General features: G+C 50.4%; 1 protein-coding gene across 1 annotated transcript in view; it reads left to right on the forward strand.

The window, feature by feature from the left end:
- CNGB1 (cyclic nucleotide gated channel subunit beta 1) overlaps nucleotides 1-22846 on the forward strand; it is a 28202-nt gene that overhangs the window by 1810 nt on the left and 3546 nt on the right. The window contains 25 exon segments of the mRNA XM_062621318.1: nucleotides 142-448; nucleotides 505-655; nucleotides 759-834; nucleotides 1772-1808; nucleotides 1879-1960; nucleotides 4605-4913; nucleotides 6744-6857; nucleotides 8960-9089; nucleotides 9452-9494; nucleotides 9832-9872; nucleotides 10246-10480; nucleotides 11736-11871; nucleotides 14403-14501; nucleotides 15323-15480; nucleotides 15598-15777; nucleotides 16511-16719; nucleotides 17576-17626; nucleotides 17744-17830; nucleotides 18191-18255; nucleotides 18680-18802; nucleotides 20051-20192; nucleotides 20433-20592; nucleotides 21860-21957; nucleotides 22043-22126; nucleotides 22527-22645. Of these exon segments, the coding sequence (XP_062477302.1) occupies nucleotides 142-448; nucleotides 505-655; nucleotides 759-834; nucleotides 1772-1808; nucleotides 1879-1960; nucleotides 4605-4913; nucleotides 6744-6857; nucleotides 8960-9089; nucleotides 9452-9494; nucleotides 9832-9872; nucleotides 10246-10480; nucleotides 11736-11871; nucleotides 14403-14501; nucleotides 15323-15480; nucleotides 15598-15777; nucleotides 16511-16719; nucleotides 17576-17626; nucleotides 17744-17830; nucleotides 18191-18255; nucleotides 18680-18802; nucleotides 20051-20192; nucleotides 20433-20592; nucleotides 21860-21957; nucleotides 22043-22126; nucleotides 22527-22645 (3236 nt within the window).

Genomic DNA, 22846 nt, shown 5'->3' on the forward strand with positions numbered 1-22846 from the left:
AAATGGGGACAAAAGTACAGTGGAGGGTGTGTGGGGCTGTGCACATGGGTCCCCTTGGGGTAGGGGATGTGCCCACCCAGGGTGATGTGGGGCCACATCCAGCTCTTTGCCATGTCCATTGGTCCCTCTCTCCCTCTACAGCCGGAGCTGAAGGAGCAGAAGTGTGAAGCAGCAGAGGGAGGTGAGTTCCCTGGGTGCCCTTTCAGAGGATATACTCTGGAACCTGGGTGCAGGCCGGCACTGTCCCTGTGGCTGCCCTGTCCATGTGCCCCAGGGGAGGGCACACCAGGTCCCAGCATCACAGCGCTATCCCTACACCACTTCTGTCCCCAAACCCCATGTCCTCATTCCAGGCTGGATCCCTGGGGGAGAAGCTCTCAGGGAGGTCCCCCAAGCCTGTCCTTCCATGGGAGAGGTGACCCTTCCTCACCTGCTCCCCTTCCCCAATGATTTATGACTGCTGCATTGCCTGTCCCCCTTCTCCTTCCCAATAAACCTGAGCAGGCACAAAAGGAACTAAACCCCAGGCAAAGCCAAAGAGCAACGATCCAGCCACCCAGAGCACCCTGGCAGCAGTGGAGCCAGCAGTGGCTGAGACGCAGCCCGAGCCAGTGGCCACCCTTGTCCCTTGGTCCCTGGCTGGAGATGGCAGCAGGTAACTGCAGCAGCAGCTTCTGTGTGGATACCTGGCCAGCGGGACAGTGCTGTGGGAGCAGAGGTTCCAGCAGCTGGATCTAACTGTGGTTTCTGGTCACCAGGGTGTTTGCCTGGTTGGTCCAGGGGCTGGAGAAGGTGATGCCTCAGCCAGTGACAAGGGAGAAGCAGGAGGCACAGGTATAGAATCATAGAATCATAGAATAGTTAGGGTTCAAAAGGACCTTAAGATCATCCAGTTCCAACCCCCCTGCCATGGGCAGGGACACCTCACACTCAACCATGTCACCCAAGGCTCTGTCCAACCTGGCCTTGAACACTGCCAGGGACGGAGCATTCACAGCTTCCCTGGGCAACCCATTCCAGTGCCTCACCACCCTAACAGGAAAGAATTTCTTCCTTATATCCAATCTAAACTTCCCCTGTTTAAGTTTTAACCCATTGCCCCTTGTCCTATCACTACAGTCCCTAATGAAGAGTCCCTCCCCAGCATCCCTATAGGCCCCCTTCAGATACTGGAAGGCTGCTATGAGGTCTCCACACAGCCTTCTCTTCTCCAGGCTGAACAGCCTGGGCTGGATAGGCAGAGGGCGTGTGAACACCATATCCCCAGCAGGAAAGGTGTCCCCTGCCATACACATGCCAGTAGATCAGTGCAGTGACCTGATGTGGTTTGGGCTGTCCCATAGCTCATTCAAGAAAACAAATCCCCACAACCCGCTTAGTTAATGAAAACCAGGATTTGGCTTCTCAGCAGCAAAAGCTCCCACAGTTTGTGCTTTCTTTACTGTTTCCTTGCCTTCCCATGCAGCACTGGGTGGTGCCCATGTTCTGGCACCTCACTGGGTTGCAGTCCAGCTCTAAGGAGAAGTCGGGGCTTTGCAGGCTCTCCTTTCCTTCCTTTGCACCAAGGCAAGCTCACTGATGTGCTCCTACCATTTCCCATCATGTGTGAGGATGCTTGTCCCCATGGCCAAGCTAACCAACGTGCACCAAGAAATCATATGGGATATTTAGCATAAAATGCCCATGTTTACTTAAAATGGGGTGTTTAGAGAAAAAAAAAATGGAGTTATTGAAACCCAAAATTCTCATGTTTCCCTTTTCCTCCTGGCAGGGAATGGATGCAGCAACTCTGAGTCCCGTGGAAGAAAGTAAGTGATTGCTCTACCCCACTGTGCTGGTTTGCTTGCTGAGGTTATTGTGAAGGTTATTGTCCTGCAGTCTACTATGGCTGCCATTTCAGGGGCCCAGAGATCCCTGAAATCCCCCCAGGAATCCATAAGGAGCTGTTGCTGCTTGAGAAGTGGGATCAAATCCAGGGTTGTGGCTCAGGCTTGGCAAAACTCAGGCTGTGGGAGTCTCTGAGTGCAGCATCCCTAGTGCTTGGGCCCCAGGTTTTGAGGTTAGTGCTGATATCAATGTCTGTCCTCAAGATGTGCTGGAAGATGATTGCTAAACTGCTGGGATTTGATCAAAGCATTATAGGGAAATTCAAACCTGCTGCCTTCATCACTCCCTTTGGCATGGCTGTTGTACTGGAGGGTGTTTGCCAAGCCTGTGATGACTAAGGAGATAATTTGTGAAAACAATATCCTGTGATTAGTGGTGTTGGATGTGAGTCTGCACAGTGTAGGAAAACATTGTAGGGTTCTCACTGCTACTTGCCTGCAAGCAGTGGGGATTGAGCACTGCAGGCAGATGGGGCTGGCTCTCCACACCAGCTGCCTTGTGGGATGCTGGGAGAAGCAGGAGACATGGCTGCCACCAGGAATGCACAGGGCAAGAGAGATGTCCCACAGGCCTGTACAAGTGCTGCCAGGGAATCTATGTTTGGCTGGGCTGTGGGAGCTGCTGGTGAGAGCAGGGACCTGCCATGGCAGAAGGAGGCTGTGCATACCCCCAGGGATATGTCACGAAGTGGATCCCACCGAGGCAGCAGCTGCTTGGTGGAATCTCATGTGGGACATCCTGCGGGAAGGCATTTCTCCATGTGTCTGTACAAACTGGAGACCAGAGCCTTACCTAGGGAAGAGGCAAAGTCAGTGGGCATATGAGGGCAGTCACGTCTGTGTGCAGCTGGCTGTTTTTCAGCTCCCTTTGGTGCTTTGAGGCATCTTGATGTGCCCGAGGAAGGGAGAGATTTGGTCATCAGGAGATCTGCCCAAACTGCCAGCAAGCTCATTAATGTTTTCCTTCTCCTTTTGTTTCAGGGGGCAAAGGGGCTTAGTGCCTCTGAAACAAATGGAAAATGAAGACCATGGCCAGCCAGCCCTTCCCACAACCCATTGAGACCAACTCGAGGAGAGAGTGCAGCTGGGGAGGAAAAGCAAAGGGCAATCAGCAAATGGTCTCTAGCTCTTTCCCAGCCAGGGTGTCAGGACTGGAGGCTGGTCAGGGATGCTAGCTGTGTGTCCCTGGTCCTGGGACTGTCCTATCTTCCCTCCCTCTTGGCTCTGGGAACCAGAGCTATTGTTTTTGCAGGATGATGTATATGAGACTGGAGCTATAGTTTATAGGAAGGTAGAAATGCACCACTTGGAGGCAGAAAGCCTCTTGCTGCAGCTTCCTAGCACTCCTGGTCCTCTCACTACCCCATCAGGCATGTGAATATTCACCCCTTAGACCTCCAGCTGAAGCTCACAGGTTTCTTTTAGTTGATGGCTGCCTCTGATGTATAACATCATAAAGCTCTTTAAGCTCTCATCAGCCTCTTGCTACTTTTCTTCCATTAACTAGCTGTTTTCTCCCAGTGAGTGGAAAGGGCTCTGGTTTGCAGCCACCAGTGTAGGTGGGTGAGGTTAATCTTCAGGTGTGTAGGTAGGGTTAAAAACCTTTTCCTGAGCTCTCCTTGTAGGAGAACTTACCCCAGACTGTCCTTACCCTCAACTACAGGTGCTTCTGAAGCTCACAGCTCCCCAGATGCAGCATTAACCAAAGCAGCAGGAATGTTCTGGCATGGGAAGGGATCCCCGGGGCTGCCGGCAGCCCAGAGATGTGCAGGGCCTCTGGGCTGGATGGGGTGAGAGTCCTATACCCCAGGGTTTTAGTAAAGACCTTAGACTCACAGAATGGTGTTTGGGTTGGAGGATCCAGTTCCAACCCCCTGCCACAGGCAGGGACACCTCCCACTAGACCAGGTTGCTCCAAGCCCCATCTAAGCTGGCCTTGGACACTGCCAGGGATGGGGCAGCCACAGCTTCTCTGGGCAACCTGTGCCAGGGCCTCAGCACCCTCACAGGGAAGAACTTCTGCCTAAGAGCTCATCTCAATCTCCCCTCTGTCAGGCTAAAGCCTTTCCCCCTTGTCCTGTTCCTTCGAAGCTTAGTAAAAAGTTTTTCTCCATCTTTTGTATAATCCCCCTATTTACACTGAAAGGCCACAGTAAGGTTTCCCACCATCTCTTTGCATCTCTAAGCAGCTGTAACAATGAGCCATGAGCCAACAACCAACCTGAGATCCATCCTATGTGTTTATAATGAACCCTGCTGTTAACAGGCTATCAGTATTTGCTCCATTTTCATATAATGTCTCCAAAGTTATGGCATGTTTTGAAAGTCATCTCCCTGACTGCTGTGCTGTGTTTTAATTAATGGGGATCTAGAGGGAACAGGCTGAAGGCAGCATAGGCACTGTAGGGTGGGTAAATGCAGTGCAGCGCCAGCCATAGGTGTGTTTCCTACCTTTCTCTAGTTGAATTTGTGTATTTGCTATGAGCTTCACTGTGTATATGTAAGTTTTGTTCTCAGGCAGACCTCAAAATAAACTGGTTTTACAGTAAGCGATGTGCTTCCTCCTCTTGTCTCTTTGCTGTGTGCCTGATGTGGTAGCAGGGGTACCCCTGGGACATGTAGAGGGCTCGTCATGTGTCAGGCCTGGGCTCTTCCCTTTGCAGCCTCTCCAGTAACATGCCAGGGACTGGGGCTGCACAGGTCTGTGTGAACTGAGAGGTGTTTCAGTCCTGGCATGTGGCAGCATCTCATGGTTGAGGAGGGAAAACATGGGATCTGCCCTGGCTCTACCACTGGGCTCTTGAAAATGCACTGCTCACTTCATCACCTGCCTTCCCCCATTCCTGTTTCAGTACACATTGTCCCTGAGGAACCCAAGGAGACAGACCTCATCCTGGAAGAGATTGATGGTGGCTGGAGTAATGAAGCCATGTGCGAAATGATGGCCTGGGATGCTGAGGCTGAGATGGTGGCAGATACTCATCCCCTTCTCCCCATACAGGAGGAACCTCAGGAAGATGAAAATAGGTAGGAAGGCAAAGGGAGAGGCTGTTGATGGGCAGCTGTACATGCTTTCTGACCACCAGCATCATGGCCATGGGAGGGGATGAGCATATCCCTGGGTATCCCTCCTTGCCAGTACTGGTGGTGGAGCTCACAGCAGGCAGCTGAGGTGCCTGTTTCCAAAGACAGGGGCATCAGAAGGACCCAAAAGGTGTTTCAACAAATGGCCTTTCCTTCTGGTGCTGAGATTTGGGTTGGGGCAGGCAGTGACAGAGCTGGGATTGCGATGCTTCACTTTGCGTGGCAGAGGACAGCTAAAGGATGATCTTAAAATCATAGAATCACAGACTCACAGCGTGGTTTGGGTTGGAAGGGACCTTAAAGCTCAACCAGTTCCAACCCCTGCCATGGGCAGGGACACCTTCCACTAGAGCTGGTCATTCCAAGCCCCATCCAGCCTGGCCTTGAACACTGCCAGGGATGGGGCAGCCACAGCTTCTCTGGGCAACCTGTGCCAGGGCCTCAGCACCCTCACAGGGAAGAACTTCTGCCTAAGATCTCATCTCAGTCTCCCCTCTGTCAGTTTAAAGCTATTCCCCATTGTTCTGTCCCTACAGGCCCTTTTCCAAAGCCCCCCTGCAGGTTTCTTGTATCCCCTTTAGGCACTGGAGCTGCTTTAAGGTCTCCCCTTAAGGAGCCTTCTCTTCCCCAGGCTGAACCAGCCCAGCTCTCTCAGCCTGTCTCCAGGCAGAGCAGATCCAGCCCCTGGTCATCCTTGTGGCCTCCTCTGGACTTGTTCCAACAGCTCCATATGCCTTTTGCGCTGGGGGCCCAAGAGCTGAAATTTTGGACCTTGTTCCCATCAGTTGTGCATCCAACTGTCATGACATTTGGAAACAGAACTCTATATAATTCACCCTACTTCTTCCAAAACAAAACCCTGTCAAGTTCCTTCCAAGGGTTGGGCAATGTTTTCAAATCTGGGATCAAGCTGCATTGCGGCAGGGGAATGAGAGGTGGCCATGCATGCTTCCCAAGGGCTTGGGAGCCCCCTAAGTTCTCCCAGAGCCTAGAGCACTTGTGGGGAAAGATACGCAGTGGTCTCCATCTCCAGCATGGGCAATGATCAACTGCACTAAGCACAAGCCAGAGCTTCTGCTCTGGTTCCCCCTTCTGACCAGCTGGTCCAGGGTCACCATCTCAGCCAGGCTGTCCCTTCTCCCCTGAAGGACCACGAGGACCAGGACGACCAGTACCACCTACTGGTCCAGGTGGGTCAGGCAGGACAGGATTAACAGGAGGCTCCTCAATATCTTTTGGTCCGGAAACTCCTGATGTTCCTGGGAATCCAGGGAGGCCTGGTTCTCCCCTCTGATTCCTTTGGGTCTAGCAGGCCCTGGGAATCCATAAATTCCTGAAAGACCAAGAAACACTGGACAGGTTATAAAGATGTTTTTCAGACTTCTTTCCCTTTAGTATAGGAGTTTCCGAAGCTGTGGACTACAGCATGTCCTGTGCTGGAGGGTGGATTTTGGTGTTGATACAGGGAGGTTTTGGTCAAAACCAGCAACAAGTGACCCCTAAGCATATCCTGTCCCCATGCTGCAGGGGGAATTCAATAGCTCAAGGACTCTGGTTTTCCATTCCCAAACTCTTTCTCATTCTTTCTCCCACCAGCATTGGGCTGCAGACACTAACAGGCTGTGAGCACTATATGCCCAGAGTACCCAGCTGTGCCCACCCCCCCAGATGCTGCCTGGTGGGTGCAGGGACTGCATGTCTGGGCTGCAGTGCTCCTCCTGCGAGGTTCAGACACACTTTTTGGATTTTGCCTAACGAGTTTCTCTTTCCCAGGGTGTGGTTGTGCTCCCTGAGTGCTGGTGAGGGGGAAGAGGAAACGGAGCAGGATGGGGAGGAAGAGGAGGAGGAGGAGGGGAAAAAGGAGGAGGAGTTGAAGGACAGTGCAGGGTAAGTGGCTCCTGTTGCCTTGATGGCTTTGTTGGGATGAACGTGACTGCAGTTGTTCAGCTGCATTCACAAGCTGGAGAGGCTGAAGCACCCGAGGATGAGGGAAGTGACCCAGCCTCGGGGGGGGAACTGAGGATGCTCTTGGGAGGAGTGATGCGTTCAGGAGATGTGTTTTCAGAAGGGATGAATTACGGAGGGATGCATTTGGGAGGAGTGATGCGTTTGGGAGGAGGGATGCGTTTGGGAGGAGGGATGCGTTTGGGAAGGGTGTGTTAGGGAGGGATGTGTTTGAGAGGAGGGATGCATTCAGGAGCTGTGTTCGGAAGGAATGCGTTTAGGACAGATGCGGTCAGGAGGGATGCGTCAGGAGGGATGCATCCAGGAGGGACATGTTCAGGGGGGATGCATCCAGGAGGGATGTGTTTAGGAGGGGCACCCAGGAGGGATGCATCCAGGAGGGATGTGTTCAGAATGGATGCATTAGGATGGTTGTTTTCAGCATTCAGGAGGGATGCCTTCACCAACAGGCTTGCTCTGGGCTTGCCGCTGATGCGGCACCTGGTGCTGGGCGAGTGTCTCCTGGTGACACAGGCTCTGTCTACATCACCTGTAGCAACCATAGCCCCAGATATCCCCTCCCATGGGTCTGAGCAGGAACTCGGTTTGTTCCTTCCTTGGGAGCACCCAGCTCCTGGAGATGGTCCATGTGATTTAAAAGCACATCCATTAGTCTAGGGCAGTCGGGATGATTATGGAGTTTATGGAGCTGAATTTAAAGATAGGATTATGTGTTGTGCCTGCAAATGCTTCCTGATACAAGCAGGTATAAGTTTACAGTTTTTGCTGTTGTAGAAAACAGCCCAGTTATTGCCAGTGGTTGTAGGTAGTGACTTTTGTCTAGATGGTATTTCAAAAAACCTTTCCACTTAGTTTAGTGGTTCACTCTGATTTCAGATGAGATAAACATTTAGGGATTTGTTACCTAGTGCTACAAAATTATTCTCTGTTAATTCCTCAGAAAGAGCTGAAAACACTCAGCTAGTCATTGTTAAACCCGTATCTTTATGTTTCTTCATAATCTGTTCCTAGAGTTCCACTGGAGATGCTTGAGCTTCAGTTGCTGGGTGAATGAGATGCTGCTCCATCCCTCACTGTGTTTGTTCTTGGGAAAAGAGAGACACTGGCTGGTTTTCTAGATTAGGATAAAAGGCTTGTGATTGCATTTGAAGGGAACATATTTAAATAAAAATTAGGGGGAGGGGGATTATTAAAAATGATTTTAAAAAGACCTTGGAAAATAACAGCTTTTCAAGGCAATGGAGATAAAAGAGAAAAGGAGCCACTGCTTGTTTACATACCTCTTCTGATTTAGGGCCTGCAAAGGATGCAGGAAGATGTTTCTTTGGGTTTTTCAATTTTCCTGCATTTAGCTGTCTTACTATATTTTCATTATCCCCAATCCCTGCTTTGCATTTCTCTCCAGGGAAGAGCACATCAGGAGGTAAACACACAGAATAATGTGATGAGGCTTGGGATTTTTTTTCAGTTATGGTTGTATTAAACTGCTGAAATCTACTTTGTGAGCCCCCTTTGCAGAATGGTGGAGCTGTGGTCTGCATTTGCTGCAGGAGGAAAATGAGGATTATGTATCCTGATAGTATCTTGCATAGGCAGTCTTGGGGTTCAGATGGTGCTTGCAAGGCAGTCCTGCCTTGAAATCAGGCTCTCAGCTTTTTACGTGGCAGATCTTCATTATATGAGAAATCATTCTGCACAGCAGGAGGAACATACTGCCTGTACTTTTCTGCATACGTGATCTTTCCTGATGCATCTGCAATGCCCTGCACTATTTATGCACATCTCATCTGGTCTCCCATGTACTATGTTTTCCAAGTCCTAACCTAAGCAGCAATATTTTGAGTACCATCTTTGTATTAAATGAAGATTTCTGTGGTATTGTCCACCTGCAAATGATGCCCATGGTGCCCCCCAAAACTGGGAGCACCATGCATCAACCCCATGGATGGGATGCCCCATCTGCAACATGCCCAACCTTGGAAAAGGCAGAGCGAGGGCACTTGTCTCTGCTTGATGTCTTCCAGACTCCTGCTCCTATCACCTTGTCTCACTGTTGAGGAGGATGTGGAGGAAGTCTACTTTGCAGAGGAGGCCTTCAGGACTGAGCAGCTGGAAGAAGCTGAGATAAGTGATCTCGAAGGTGCTTTTATACAGGTACAGCATCACTCCCTGCCTGGGCTCAGATCTGCAATAAGCTCTTGCTGCCTGGTGTTTGCCAAGGTCTCACAGCTTGCCTGGAGGAACACGGTGTCCTGGTGAGGAACAGGGAGAGGAATGGACCCTGGAAATGTTTCCCACCAGGACATTATCATCTCTGATCCTGAGACAGCAGCAGTACCTGTTCACCAAGGGAGGGGTGCTTTCACCCTGGAATGGTGGTGCTGAACAACAAGCTGAGAGGCTGGAGAATGACAGGGGGAGGATTAGGGAGATACGGGGCAACAATCGAGATGCAAAGTCTGCTCTCTTACAGAGCAGCTCTTGCTCTGCTTAAAAAGGCTCTTTTCATTTTGAAGGTAGAAGAGGAGACAACTGAAGCTGCTGAAACCGATGCTGAAGGTATATTATATAGCAGCATAAAGGCAAATTAGGATGACTCGAAGCAGGCAATGCAAAGCCCAATGAGGAACAAATCCCACTGCTCCCTCCTCAGGCAGCTGAGTCTCTGCATCATGGCCTGTGTTGGGCAACAGGGCTTTCCATGGGCTTAAAGCATCACATGGGCACCGTGTGATGGCAATGTTGTTAGCAGCTGGAGCCAGCTCTGGAAGGCTGGTGCTTACGTGGTACTTAGTCTTGATTAAGTAATATCTGATGTGAAGGAAGAGTATCTCCTTCAGCTGGAAAACTTAGAGGGGGATAAAAAGGATTTTCTCTACCACTTTACTCAATTTAGGAAGTAACCAGTGGCTTAAAGTGTGTTTTCATAGTAAGGAGGTAAGGGGCTGGTCATGAAAATGGGGTGGTGAACTCCTATCACAGCCTGAGCAAGCACAGAAAGGTCCTGGCACAAGTTCACTGACACCAGGCAAGTTACACAAGGGATGGCTTGACCCGAGCCCTGGAACAGCCTGGAGATTCCTCTGCTCGTGCAGACCTTGCAGAACCTCCTGCTTTTGCAGCAGCGCTAGAAAAGCTCATGGTAGGATGCTCACCACCACTGTCCTGTGCCACCAACATCTGTGAGCAGCAAGCAGCAATAACCTCCCACAGGCCTACGTTTCTCTCCCCTGACATAACCGTCTTGTCTCAAACCACTTTGTGTTTTATTGCAGCTTCAGATGCCTTGTCCCTTGCTTGAAGCACCTAGGCACCTAGCAGCATGGCCAGGCGTGCCCGAGACGTCGAGCTAGATCAGCTGGTGCACGACAAGCCGCTGGCTGTGGGGGATTCCTCCCCTCCCGGCTGCGGTGAGCTAGAGCAGCTCCCCAATGTCCCCAGCTACCGAGCCACCGCTGCCTCCTGCATCCCAGCCTTTGCTGCCAGCAAGCCCAAGGCTGCAGCTGTCAAGCCCAACTTTTGCCATGAGGAGCAACCTCCCCTAGGTATTAGAGATGTCGGCTTTGAAGATGAGCTTGCATAGCTTGAGGGGGCAAGGAGGTATTCCTGTAGTAGTTGCTTTTTGATGAAGAAACATAGTCAAAGCTCACTTAATGTTGCAGCACAGAAGTGGGATAATAGAATTCATGCTTTTTCTGCTTCTGCCTCATCACTATGTGCCTTTCCAGCTAACCCCTAGAGGGCATTTGCAGATACCCATAAATGACGTGTTGTACTTTTGAATTTGCTTGGCCAAAAATTCTCATGAAGGAAATGCTGGCAGAGGGTTAAAGAGCTGCTGAATGCAGTTTTCTCCTTAGCATCCATGCAACCCACTCCTACTAAGAGGACAGCAGGATGGAGGTTTGCTCTTCATGGCTTAACCCAGAAGTACAAATTCTGTAGCTTTGCTTTGCCTTGTTTTAATCAGCGAGCCAAATTCCGCAGCTTTTCCTTACATGCAATATGTTTTTAACTTTGAACCAGAAATAGGTCTTTGTGATTTGGTAGAAATATGCTCTGATCCACTGGTCCCATATTGTGTGGGACAGGAGGGGATGCGTGGGGTCTTTCAGATGTGTGAACCCCCCCTCCCCCATGAAGGAATCCTGAAGAAACTCACTGTATTTGGTTGTATAGCTAAGAAAAGAGATGACATTTTGCAGTCTGGCTGGCTGTGGGGTCTTGCCAAGATAACCCCCGGCACCGCTTCCCCCTCAGGCAATTGGCATCTCTCTTTTCCCCACTATAAACATCCAACCTTCCTTCTTCTAAATCTGCAGGTTAGAAGCAGATATTACCTCTGCAAAAGAGAGACCATAAGTGCTTATTTATATAGTCCCTTATTCTGCATGAAAAGCAAATGCTCATGTAATTAGGAGCTTGCATGATCCATATGTTTATGTTCAGAAGACCCCGGAGGGAGGTTTGCAACTGGAAATCCTGGGTTCCTGTCTGACACCTGCAGCTGGTAATCATTGTCTCCATCGTGTTCCAAATCATGGGAACCCAATGCTTGAACAGAGTAGTTACAATCACTGCAAGCTGGGAAAGCAGAAGGGGAGCAAGTGGGGAAAAAGATAGAGAAATGCTAGAAAGCACTAGGAGAAAGGAGTGCCAGTTGAGAAGGGAATGGGGGGAAAGGAGAGGCCTTCTGGAATGTTGTGAGGTTTGGAGGCAGCTCCATGGAGGCAATGGGCTTTGGGGGTTCTGGGCCTGCACCCTTCTCACCTGCCATTATTGTCCTTCTTCACGGGCCAGGTAATTACCCCACTGTGGACATCAAGAATGTGGACAGTAGAAGTAACACTGTAGAGGACAATCGGAGCCACTTACCAGTGCCCACCGCTGCCATTAACATGCTGGCGGTGCCCAGAGTGGCTCCAGCATCCCCCAGGTATGGCTCTGCCCCGACACATGTGTGGGTCCCGGGGCTTTAACTCCTGAACAATGCCAGTACAGGAGATTTCGTACAACTGTATGGAGCAACCCGCTCCTGGCCGGTTTGGACAGTAAGCCCTGTCTGTGTGTCCTCCTGGAGGTGGGCTCGATCCCCAGCCTGTGGTCAGATCCCATTTTTGTCCCACACATCTGTGCTCCCAAATTCATAGTGCAGAGGGTCTGTGTGCTGCCTATGGCCCTTCATCATAAATCCCAACACTTATCTCCTTCTATGTTTCCTGGAAAAAATTGCAGCATATCCCCTTTAGGTTTGTGCCTTCAGATCAAGGATACTCAGAGAGGTGGAGGATTAATGAATAGGGCAGAGTATTCTTCTGAGATGGAGAAGTCCACCAGGTGAGGCTGTGTAAGTCCTCTCTCCCTGGGATGTGTGACTTTGCTGCAGATATTCATCCACCTCTGAATCAGGATCAAGGTACTGGCTTTCTGTTATGGCTTCAACCAGCATAGAAAACAGACGATTCATATTAACACCCATGTCATGCATCCCAGAACATCTTGGGCATCTTTGGAGCCCATGATCCAGCAACCCAGAGGCACAACCTTAGTTTATTTAAAACCACTTACCTATGTACAATTCTGTCCCCAGCATACTTTTTTTATCAAGTCTTTCATCAAGGTCTCATTGTGGCCTTTTGATATGTAAGGGAAGGCTTATAAGAAAGATGGAGAAAGACTTTTGACAAGGCCTGTAGGATAGGGACAAGGGGGAATGGCTTTAACCTGACAGACGGGAGCTTGGGTCTTCAAAGAAACTTTCTATGCTCCTATGGTTCCCCACAGAGCCATTTTTTTTGAACACCTCAGTTCTCTCATGCTATTTTCTACCAGTTTCTTAAAGCAGGTTGTATATTTGCAATTACATGTATGAGCACATGAAACTTTCTGCTGTGCCTCTAGGTAGTATCTCTCAAGACAACACTGGAGGTCCCTTCCTTGAGCTGGAGATGTTTAAAAGCAATCACCTCCTATTTTGCTACATCAAAAAGTAAAATTTCAGCCTTCTGAACCAGAAGGAAATGCTTGCCTTCTTGGGGATGTTTGTTGTCTTTTACATCCATTAATCTGAAGCAAAAAGAGGCATCTTTTCCCACATGGATGTTGACACATAAAACTTTGCATGTACTTGGAGGGCAACCACATGAGCTCTGTGGCCTATGGGGAGTCATGCCACAGGCCAGGAGGGAGGTAGCGTTACCCTTTCTGCAGGGTCCTCATTATAGAGCAAGAGGCCATTAAGCTGTTGATGTAGGCATCTTGGGCTTGCTTATGGATGAGGATGGGCAATGGGGCAGCATGATGCCTCAATGGGACAGAGCCAGGGGGACAGTGGCTGGAGACCGATGAGAGGTGATGGATGATGTCCTAACAACATCACAGATCTTAGCAGGACTTTTACTCTTAAATTATGTGGGTTTGGGAACCTCTCCATCCACGTCTGAGGGTGCTTTGACATGGGGGTTGGGCTTGTTCATCTGCTCCCCTTCCCAGCAGGGCATGCCCAAGAGCAGATGGGGCTCATAACATCCAGCTTTCTTCAGGAGATCTGTGGTGGCAGGATGACCTCCCTCAGGATCCTGCTTGCTCCTGCTTCACGTGCACGCTGAGCCATTTTGCACCAGCATCAGTGAGATCCTGGTTAATTTAGAGCAGCTGTTGTGGTGGCAGAAGACAATTTCTGTTGTTGCAGTTACAACTCTGGACTTGGCTGCAGGCTGCAGTCCAGATTTTTGCCATGATTGTCACCTTCACATCCACCTCTTCCTTCTGCCACTTTGATCACCCACAATTAAGGAAGTTGTCCCTGAAAGCTGTCTGTACCAAAGGGAGCCACCAGCTGTGTTAGCACACATCTTCCAGGAAGACATCAGCTGCCACTGCTTCAGCATCAGCAAGACAGTGTTCATAGGGCTCCTTGTGAACCTCTTGAAGCCGCTCTCAGCAAGTTGAACTTTACACTTGGCTTTGGAGGTATCAGCAGCAATTGAAGGGTCCATGTTATGTACCTGCTGTTCTGCAATTCACTTTGTCTTGGGGATTTCAGGTCCTATGGAGCCATCTCAGAGCTAGGCAGTGTCCCTAGAACCTTCTCTTTTTTCCAGTTTAATTTCCTTGCTCCACCTTACTGCTATTGCATTTCCCTTGCCCTCTTCTCAAAGTACAGTGGTGTGATGGTGCAGCAGAGGGGACAAGTACAGACTGGTGCCTGTCTTCTGTGCATCTTGCTGGGTGTCCAAAATGGGTTGAAAAATGGTCTGCATGGTTCCCAGGAAGAAACAGGGGTTTAGCAGCAAAAGAGCAGAGTGGTTTGTTCTCATTTACTTCAGGCAATGCCAAACAATGGGGTAACACTGACCCCAGTTGGAGAAGGGAAAGTGGAAAATGGATGAGACCTGGGAGGAGGAAGAGGAGCTGGATGAGGATGGGGGAGAATCTAAGCCTCAGCTGCTGTGTTTGTGACCACAGGAGGAAGCTGCTGGCCCCTGAGGATGGTCTGGAGGAGGGACCCATGAGCCAGTCCCCAAACCAAGCACTGCTGGGCTGTGATGAGAAGCAGAAGGAAAGGTGTGTGGTGGGGCTGAGAGGCTCCTGATGAGCCCCAGGGGTTCAGATCCCAGTGCTCTGATGGGAAACAGCAAAGACCCTAGGAGTCCTGGGATACCAAAGGGAGAGGGAGCTGCCTTCTCTGGGAAGTAAAGGCTTGGGGAACCTACACCTCCTCATAGAGCAGGGATTTTCTTTCTTCCTGAGAAGAAATCATTGTGCCACGTAACACAATGAACCAGCCTGGAGCTACAGCAAGCAGGCTTATTTCTGTCCTCCCTCCTAGTGATGGTCCTTGGCCATGCTAGGTGAGCATCCTGGTTTGAATCAATCATAGAATCATGGAACCCTCGAATTGTGTGGGTTGGAAGCGACCTTAAAGCTCATCCAGTTCCAATCCCCTGCCACAGGCAGGGACACCTTCCACTAGACCAGGTTGCTTCAAGACCCATCCAACCTGGCCTTGAACACTGCCAGGGATAGAGCACTCACAACCTGGTTTTAATAAAGAGGCTGAACAGAGACAATACAGTTTGTAAATTCAAGGGCTTGGTGCATATTTTCATCTCGTAGTTCTTCCAAAATCATCCTCTCCTAATCAAATGCAATCCAGCATGGGATCTTGGTGCTTCTTAAGTCCTTCTGAGGGCGAGAATGAAGTTTGGGGTGGTGCTGTTTGACAGCATCTTACTGAAACCACCTTAGCTTGTGTTATTCTGATCACACAATAACCAAATAAATATGGGTAAATCCTAAACCAGAATCCTGTAGGTTAAAAATGGGTCATGAACCTGCCCTTGACCTTTCCTACCTACATGAGATGCCTGGTGGTTTGCCCACAGCCTGCCCGAGCGCATTGGTTCAGCCACAAGCCTGAGCAGTGCTGTCATCAACAACCGGCTCCAGGAGCTGGTGAGGCTCTTCAAGGAGAGGACGGAGAAGGTGAAGGAAAAGCTGACTGACCCCGACATCACCTCAGATGAAGAGAGCCCAACGGCATGTGAGTTCGAGTGGGGCTTAGTCCCCACACATGCTGTGTTTTAACCTTTTTAACAGGTTAACACATTGCAGCAAGAAGGTTTTCTGCTCTTTCAAATAACTGTGTGGCCTCTCCCAGCTCCCGCCAAGCCGGCACTGCCAGCAGCACCAGTCCCTCCCCCAGGAGCGCAGCCAGAGGGGGAGAAGGTAGCAGAAGAGGAGCACTACTGCGAGATGCTGTGCTGCACGTTCAAGTACCGGCCCTGGCTGGACCTCCTGAGAAACTACCAGTTCCCCAGCAGCATTGACCCACTCACGAGTGAGTGATGGAGCACAGCCACTGGGCTGGTGGGGCAGCCAGAAATGGTGAGGAGGGGAGGAGGTGTGAGAGATGAGACCTTGTAGAGCAGGAAGGTCAACTAAGCAAGGACCAACTTACAAATGTCTGCTAAAATCCAGTCTTAAATTCCCCTGCAAGGCACAGGCTTTCCTAAGTACTTCCCCTTAGTTATAGGTGTCAGGAGCATGACCAGGCAGTGGAGGAGCAGCAGCTTTCTGCTGCTTTTCAGGCTTTTTATTAGGCAAACACTGTCCTTGTGATGTGGACATCCAAAACAAAACTAAAAATCACAACAGAAAAATCCACTGTCTGGGGACACCCCACAGGAGCTGAGCTCCTTCCAGGGTCTGCTGTTTCCCAACCATTTCACAGCTCTCAGGCTCTGGCAGGTGGCCATGTGCTCAGCACAGCCTGAGGAGGGAAAGAAAATCAAGAAAGTCAAGAGCAAAGCAAAAGAAACCCTACTTGATTCAGCAGAATTAGAAAAGGCTTTGTGACAAAAAGCAGTGTGCTCTGCAGCTGGTGGTATTCACTTTGCATCTAGAGCCCAGCTCACTTGAAATTAAATGCTGTCAGTATTCAATAGAGACCTCTTGCAGGTTTCCCTGTGGCACTCGGGGCAGGACAAGGGAATGAAAAGCCCTCTGTGTACCGGTTTCCCATAGATGATGGACACGGGCCCCACTAATTGCAATGTGATTCCTGTCCACAGATCTGATGTACGTGCTGTGGTTGTTCTTTGTTGTCATGGCCTGGAACTGGAACTGCTGGCTGATCCCTGTCCGGTGGGCTTTCCCCTACCAGACGCCAGCAAACATCCACTGCTGGCTGTTCATCGACTACCTCTGTGACCTCATCTATCTGCTTGACATCCTCGTCTTTCAGACCCGGCTGCAGTTTGTCCGTGGGGGAGATATAATAGTGAGTGGCAGGGCTGCATCCCAGTGCTGGGGACCGGCTGGGGGACCCTTATCGCCCTGACCAACATGGGTGCTGCTGCTCCATGATCTCTGAGTCAAGCTTTCCCACCAGGGCTCTGTCTACCCTTGGAGGACTGCAAGCATCTCTCCTGCCACGTAGTGGATAAGCTGGAAGAATTTTTTTGCCCTAAAGTCAAAAAGTCATTTTTGCTCTGAAGTCAACACCAGCCTATCTAGAAAGCATGTGAGGTCCATGGCAGCCCCATTCCTTTGTAGGAATGCTTAGAGGATGCTGCTCCATGGAGCAGTGCTCCCAACAGTGTGGTGCTAACCGTGAGCAGATGGCATGATAAATGTGTTTCATACAAAGGAGCACAGCTAGGCAGAATGCATTAGCAACATGACAAAAGCGATTGCAATCTGAATGCACAGATCATGCACCAGAGATAAGTGAAAGCCTCTGAATCCATTTCCATACCCAATTAAATAAGCTGGGAAAAATGAGACCTTCAGGGTACAGCCTTCCCATGGCCCACAGCAATGGTCAGACTTGTAAATCTGATTTCTGTGGCACTAGCATTGTGATGTACTTTCTCTGGGATGCAAAATGAGCATGGGATGTCCCAAGGTGGGATGGGAAGCTGGTATACAGCCAGGTCTTCTCTTGGCATGGCCAGGATGGTCATGCCTGGCTTTCCTCTACTGCTCCTCTTGCTCTGCTCCCTTTCCTGGGCACAAAGGGAACATCTTCCCTGTTGCAGAAGAGAAAAAGTCAGGCATGACCATGTTGGCCACAACTTTCCTTTCTGTAAGCAATGATTAACGTTGCTCTCTCTCTCCTTCCTCTGCCCAACCAGAGTGATAAAAAGGCCATGAAGGAGAACTACATGCGATCACAACGCTTTAAGGTTCGACGTCATTTTACATACAAATCTGAATTTTCAGTGTGAACAGTGGCTTGCAGCTCCCCCCCCAACCATGTCTGAGGGTCCTCACAGGGGTTCCTCTTTTTGTGTGGGTTTCAGATGGATATGGTGTGTCTCCTGCCCCTGGATTTCTTCTACTTCAAAGTTGGTGTCAACCCACTCCTGCGCTTTCCTCGCTGTCTGAAGGTAAGTCTGAGCTTACAAAACCAGGCAGAACACCAGCTGCAGTGGATGTAGAGTACCATGCTGATAGGGGTAAGCTGTGGCTTGCTACAGTCATAGATGATTGCAAGAGGGTTGTAAAATGGATGGAAAGTCTTGCCCCAACGGCTTTTGTGGATCTGTTGGTCAAACACTTCTTTCCAATCCTAAAACATGCTCACATGTGAGTAGAGGGGGACTCAGATGGAACCAAATCTGTTTGTGGCAGTTCAAGCTGCAGAAGGACTGCAGGAGGTGGGAGTGGGGTCTTACAGAGATGTAACTCTCCTGGTGGGGGTCACAAGAAGATGGAGCACGCTGAAGCATGCTGCTTTCCTTCTCCAGTACATGGCCTTCTTCGAATTCAACAACCGCCTGGAGGCTATCCTGACCAAGGCATACATCTACAGGTGAGGGGAAGAGAGGGAGGAAGAGACTGTGGAGTTGTTGTTTGCTATTGGGAAAAAAGGCTTGCTTTGGTGTGCACCCATTCTGGGTTCCTGATTTATTTTCCCGCTATCCCTGAATGTCCCTACCCGATATAGGTGTTACTTGATGCAGGCGGGACGTGGGTTCCTGGAGCTGTGTGGGTCGGATTCCCTGTGACTGGGTTGCTAATGGTGAAAAGCAGCCACCAGTGGACAAGCTGCTTTTTCTGCAACCTGTGGTGCTGCAGGAGGGAGCAGCAGGGCTGCACACCTGAGTACTCTGTGGTTCCTGCACTTGGCTCATCGCTTAGAAGATCCTTGTGATGCTGGGGGTGTTCTGACATGTTTCCCAGCAGACACTGTATCACGTCCCTTCCTGTTCTCTTCTTTTTTGTTTGTTTTGCAGAGTGATTCGGACCACAGCCTATTTACTGTACAGCTTGCATGTGAACTCCTGCCTCTATTACTGGGCATCAGCCTATGAAGGACTGGGCTCTACCACCTGGGTCTATGATGGGGAAGGAAACAGGTACCAGCCAGGGCTTGGGTCCTCACATAGCACAGATTGCTGTGATGAGCTGGAGTAAGAAGGGAGGTGTTTGGATGCAGCTGGCTTCATAAAAAAAAACAACAAAGAAATGCGTTGCAGGTACCAGGTGATGTGGAGCCAGGGAGAATGATGGGGACAGGAAGGGTGGGATGTGCAGTAATATAAAATGCTGCAAGATAAAGAGGCTGCAGTTAGGCTGAGATAGGAGACAATGGCAGGTTGAAAAGACTGAAAAACTGAGAACCTGATGCTGGGAAGCAAGAGAATGATCCCTGGCTGAGCAGGATGCAAGGGACAGATCTGTTCCTGTTGACCTGCTGCCAGGCTTGATGCTGTGTGTCCTTGGTGCCCTGTGTCAGGCCCTCAGACAAGACCATCGCTCTCATCCCCAGGGTGTGAGACAGGGACAGTGGCCACCCCTCACCATGGCATTTCCAAGATATACGTATTAAAAGTCTGTTGTGTTGTGAGTGATGGGTGCCACAGGAAGAGCACTTAGCTCATGAGCTGAGCACCACCTCAAAGCAAATGCCTACACTGACTGTTACACAACACAGGCATAATATGATCCTGAGTAACATTCAAATGAGAGTTTCCTGCAAAAAGGCATGGGCAAGTGCATTACAGACTTACTGCGAGGTGTGGGTGTAGTTGGGGACAAGTGACTGTCACCCCTGCAGCCCTAGTAAGGGTGTTGCCTTCCCTTCAAGCACTCAGCTCAACATGTTAACGTTGCTGTTATATAGCTATTTGGTATGATATACACATCTGTATCTATCTCTAAGTGTAACTATAGCATCCAAGGGAGTGCCCAAGACCGGTGAATCAAGATTCCACTTGACACCTCTGGAGTCCCATGCCAACAAGTTGCTCACAAATTCTTCCCCCCCCCCCCCTTTCTAAAAGTGTAAACGTTGCTGGAAAAATGTTGCTGGTTTATGGTAGTGGAGCTGTAAGAGCAGAGAATGGGAATAGCCAGAGCAGCTGAGCCTCCCATTCTGAGGTTTCTGGAGGGGTCCCTACATGCTCCTGCTCCTGCAGCATCTGCAGGAGCACCTGTGGGTGTGGTGGAGAGTTTGCAGCCCCTTGATTTTCCCCTTGTCACCCGTAATTACTCTCAGCAGGCTCTGGCTTGCCATGGCCAGAGGATGTGAGCTCGGTAGTGAGGGGAGAAACAGGCCTTCATGCCAGAAATACCTTCAAAACTGCCTCCTCTTTTCCTCCCAGCTACATCCGCTGCTACTACTGGGCAGTCAAAACCCTCATCACCATTGGGGGCCTGCCGGACCCCAAGACACTGTTTGAGATCGTCTTCCAGCTGCTGAACTACTTCACGGGTGTCTTTGCTTTCTCCGTCATGATAGGGCAGGTGAGCAGGAGTCCCGGGGACTCCCAGCCTCCACTGGGGAAGGTTTTGGTGGGGTTGGTCCACAGGTTTGCATCTCTGGGTTTGTTTTCCCCATCGATGACCTGCTCAGCATCTGTGGAAGACAAAAAGGGTTTGGCAGATGCTGTTAGGACTCAGCAAACATGCTCTAGATTGCTTAACAGGCTGACAGGTTAAGTGACAGCAACTAAAACATCTCTTCCACCTCTTCCTCCCATCCAGATGAGAGATGTGGTCGGTGCCGCTACCGCGGGGCAAACATACTATCGGAGCTGCATGGACAGTACCATTAAGTACATGAACTTCTACAAAATCCCCAAAACTGTTCAGAACAGGGTGAAAACGTGGTACGAGTACACATGGCATTCGCAAGGCATGCTAGGTGAGCTCCAGCTACTCCAAGGACCCACACATGCACTGCTGTTGCTGTACAGAGATGAAATGTTACTGTCAAATAGTACTGTGGTCATGGGGAGGGGGTGGCTTATTTTACTCTTGTTTGCCCACCTATATAGTATCTAGGCTGCCATCAGGTTGTGCATCACCCATAGAGCACCAAGTCCAGCATCCCACCAGCTGGTCTCTGGGGAGTGGGCTGTGACTAGCAATTGCTGGCCAGAGAGTGTCTAACAGCAAACCCATAAGCCCACCTGAATAGTAATTCATAAAAACGCAGAATCATTCAGTTTCAACCCCCTGCTAAAGGCAGGGACACCTTCCACTAGACCATGTTTCTCCAAGTCCCTGGCCTTGAACACTGCCAGGGATGGGGCAGCCACAACTTCTCTGGGCACCCTGTGCCAGGGCCTCAGCACCCTCACAGGGAAAAAAATTCCTTATATCTAACCTAAATCTCCCCTGTTTCAGTTTAAACCCTATTTCTTGGGCCCTATCAGTGCAGTCCCTGATGAAGAGTCCCTCTCCACCATCACTGTAGACCCCCTTCAGATACTGGAAGGCTGCTCTAAGGTCTCCCCTTAAGGAGCCTTGTCTTCCCCAGGCTGAACCAGCCCAGCTCTCTCAGCCTGTCTCCAGAGCAGAGCTGCTCCAGCCCTCACAGCATCTCCATGGCCTCCTCTGGACTTGCTCCAACAGCTCCATGTCCCTCTTGTGTTGTTGCACCAGAGCTGGATGCAGGACTGCAAGGGGGGGGGGTGTCTCCCCAGAGCACAGCAGAGGGGGAGAATCCCCTCCCTCGAGCTGCTGCTCATGCTCTGGGGATGCAGCCCAGCACACTGGGGGATCTGAGCTGAAGCGGACACTGAAGCCAGGTCATGGGGAGCTTCTCATCACCCAACACCCCTAAGTTCTTCTCTGCAGAGCTGCTCTGCAGGATGTCTCTGCCCAACCTGTAGCTGTTCAGGCAGGACCGCTGCAACCACCATCCTGGCCAAGAAAGATGCAGCTTGGACTCATTGGTCTGTGTCCAAGAGCCATCATGGCAGAGATAACGTGAAGGGCAGCTCTCCATCACTCACTGGCTTTAGACCTGCAAGTTGCTTGGTTGGTAGAAGCCACAGAAGACCCTTCTGGGCAAGCCTGTTCCTGTCCTCTGCCACCAGAACATGGGCTGCTTTCCCACTGCCACACCAAGGGCATGATCTGGGATTAAATGTGGGAAAGATCCAGTGTTCTGCTTTCTCCCACAGATGAGTCAGAGCTGCTGGTGCAGCTGCCAGACAAGATGAGGCTGGACATCGCTATTGATGTGAACTACAGCATCGTGAGCAAAGTGGCTCTCTTCCAGGTAGCTCCTGCAGCGTGGTTTCTGCCTGGCACAGCCTGCCATGCTGGCACAGACTAACCATGCTGCTGGCTTTGTTTCTGCTAAGGGCTGCGACAGGCAGATGATCTTTGACATGCTGAAGCGGCTCAGATCCGTGGTCTATCTGCCCAATGACTATGTGTGTAAGAAGGTAATGAGATGCTAAAGTGCCTTCCAATCCCCAGTGTCATGGCTGGGCTATGCAGGAGCACTAGCCTGCGCTAGGAGCAGTGCAGAGTGGGGGAAAGCAAGGAGGCCTGGCCCATCACCATGGCATTGAGCCACTTCACAAAGCAAAACCATCCTCCTTTGCAGCTGGTCTTGTGCAAAGTCTGACCTCTTCTGCTGCAGCCATGAACACCAGGAGAGCAGGGAGAGATTTTGGGATGCTTAGATGAGGATGCTCAGGAGTGAGCACCATCAGGAAAAAGCATTTGGAGAGTTTGGAGAGGGCAGCATGGTCATGGGGGTTTCCAGCAAGACACAGGTTAGGGCACCCATAAATTCTCCCTGTTTGTGGGCACCCCACACAGCACCTATCTTCATTGCAGGGAGAAATTGGCCGTGAGATGTACATTATCCAGGCGGGACATGTGCAGGTGCTGGGGGGACCTGATGGCAAAACTGTGCTGGTGACTCTGAAACCTGGATCTGTGTTTGGAGAGATAAGGTGAGTGAAGCATTCCCACGGAGCCAGGGGAATACAGCTTGTGGGCTCTGGGTGAGGAAGGTGGGAAGCGGAGAGATCAGCAGCACCATAGTTAATCCCTGTGACTGAGAGCCACGAACACTGAGTAGTGTCTGCTACACAAATTACAGCTTGTTTTCTTGGATCTTGTATATTTTTGTGCTGTTTTCTGCCTGGAGAGTT

Source organism: Pezoporus occidentalis, unplaced genomic scaffold, assembly GCF_034315485.1.
Source record: "Pezoporus occidentalis ecotype Australia unplaced genomic scaffold, CSIRO_AGI_Poc_V1 ctg229, whole genome shotgun sequence".
In the NCBI taxonomy this organism is placed as follows: Eukaryota; Metazoa; Chordata; class Aves; order Psittaciformes; family Psittacidae; genus Pezoporus; species Pezoporus occidentalis.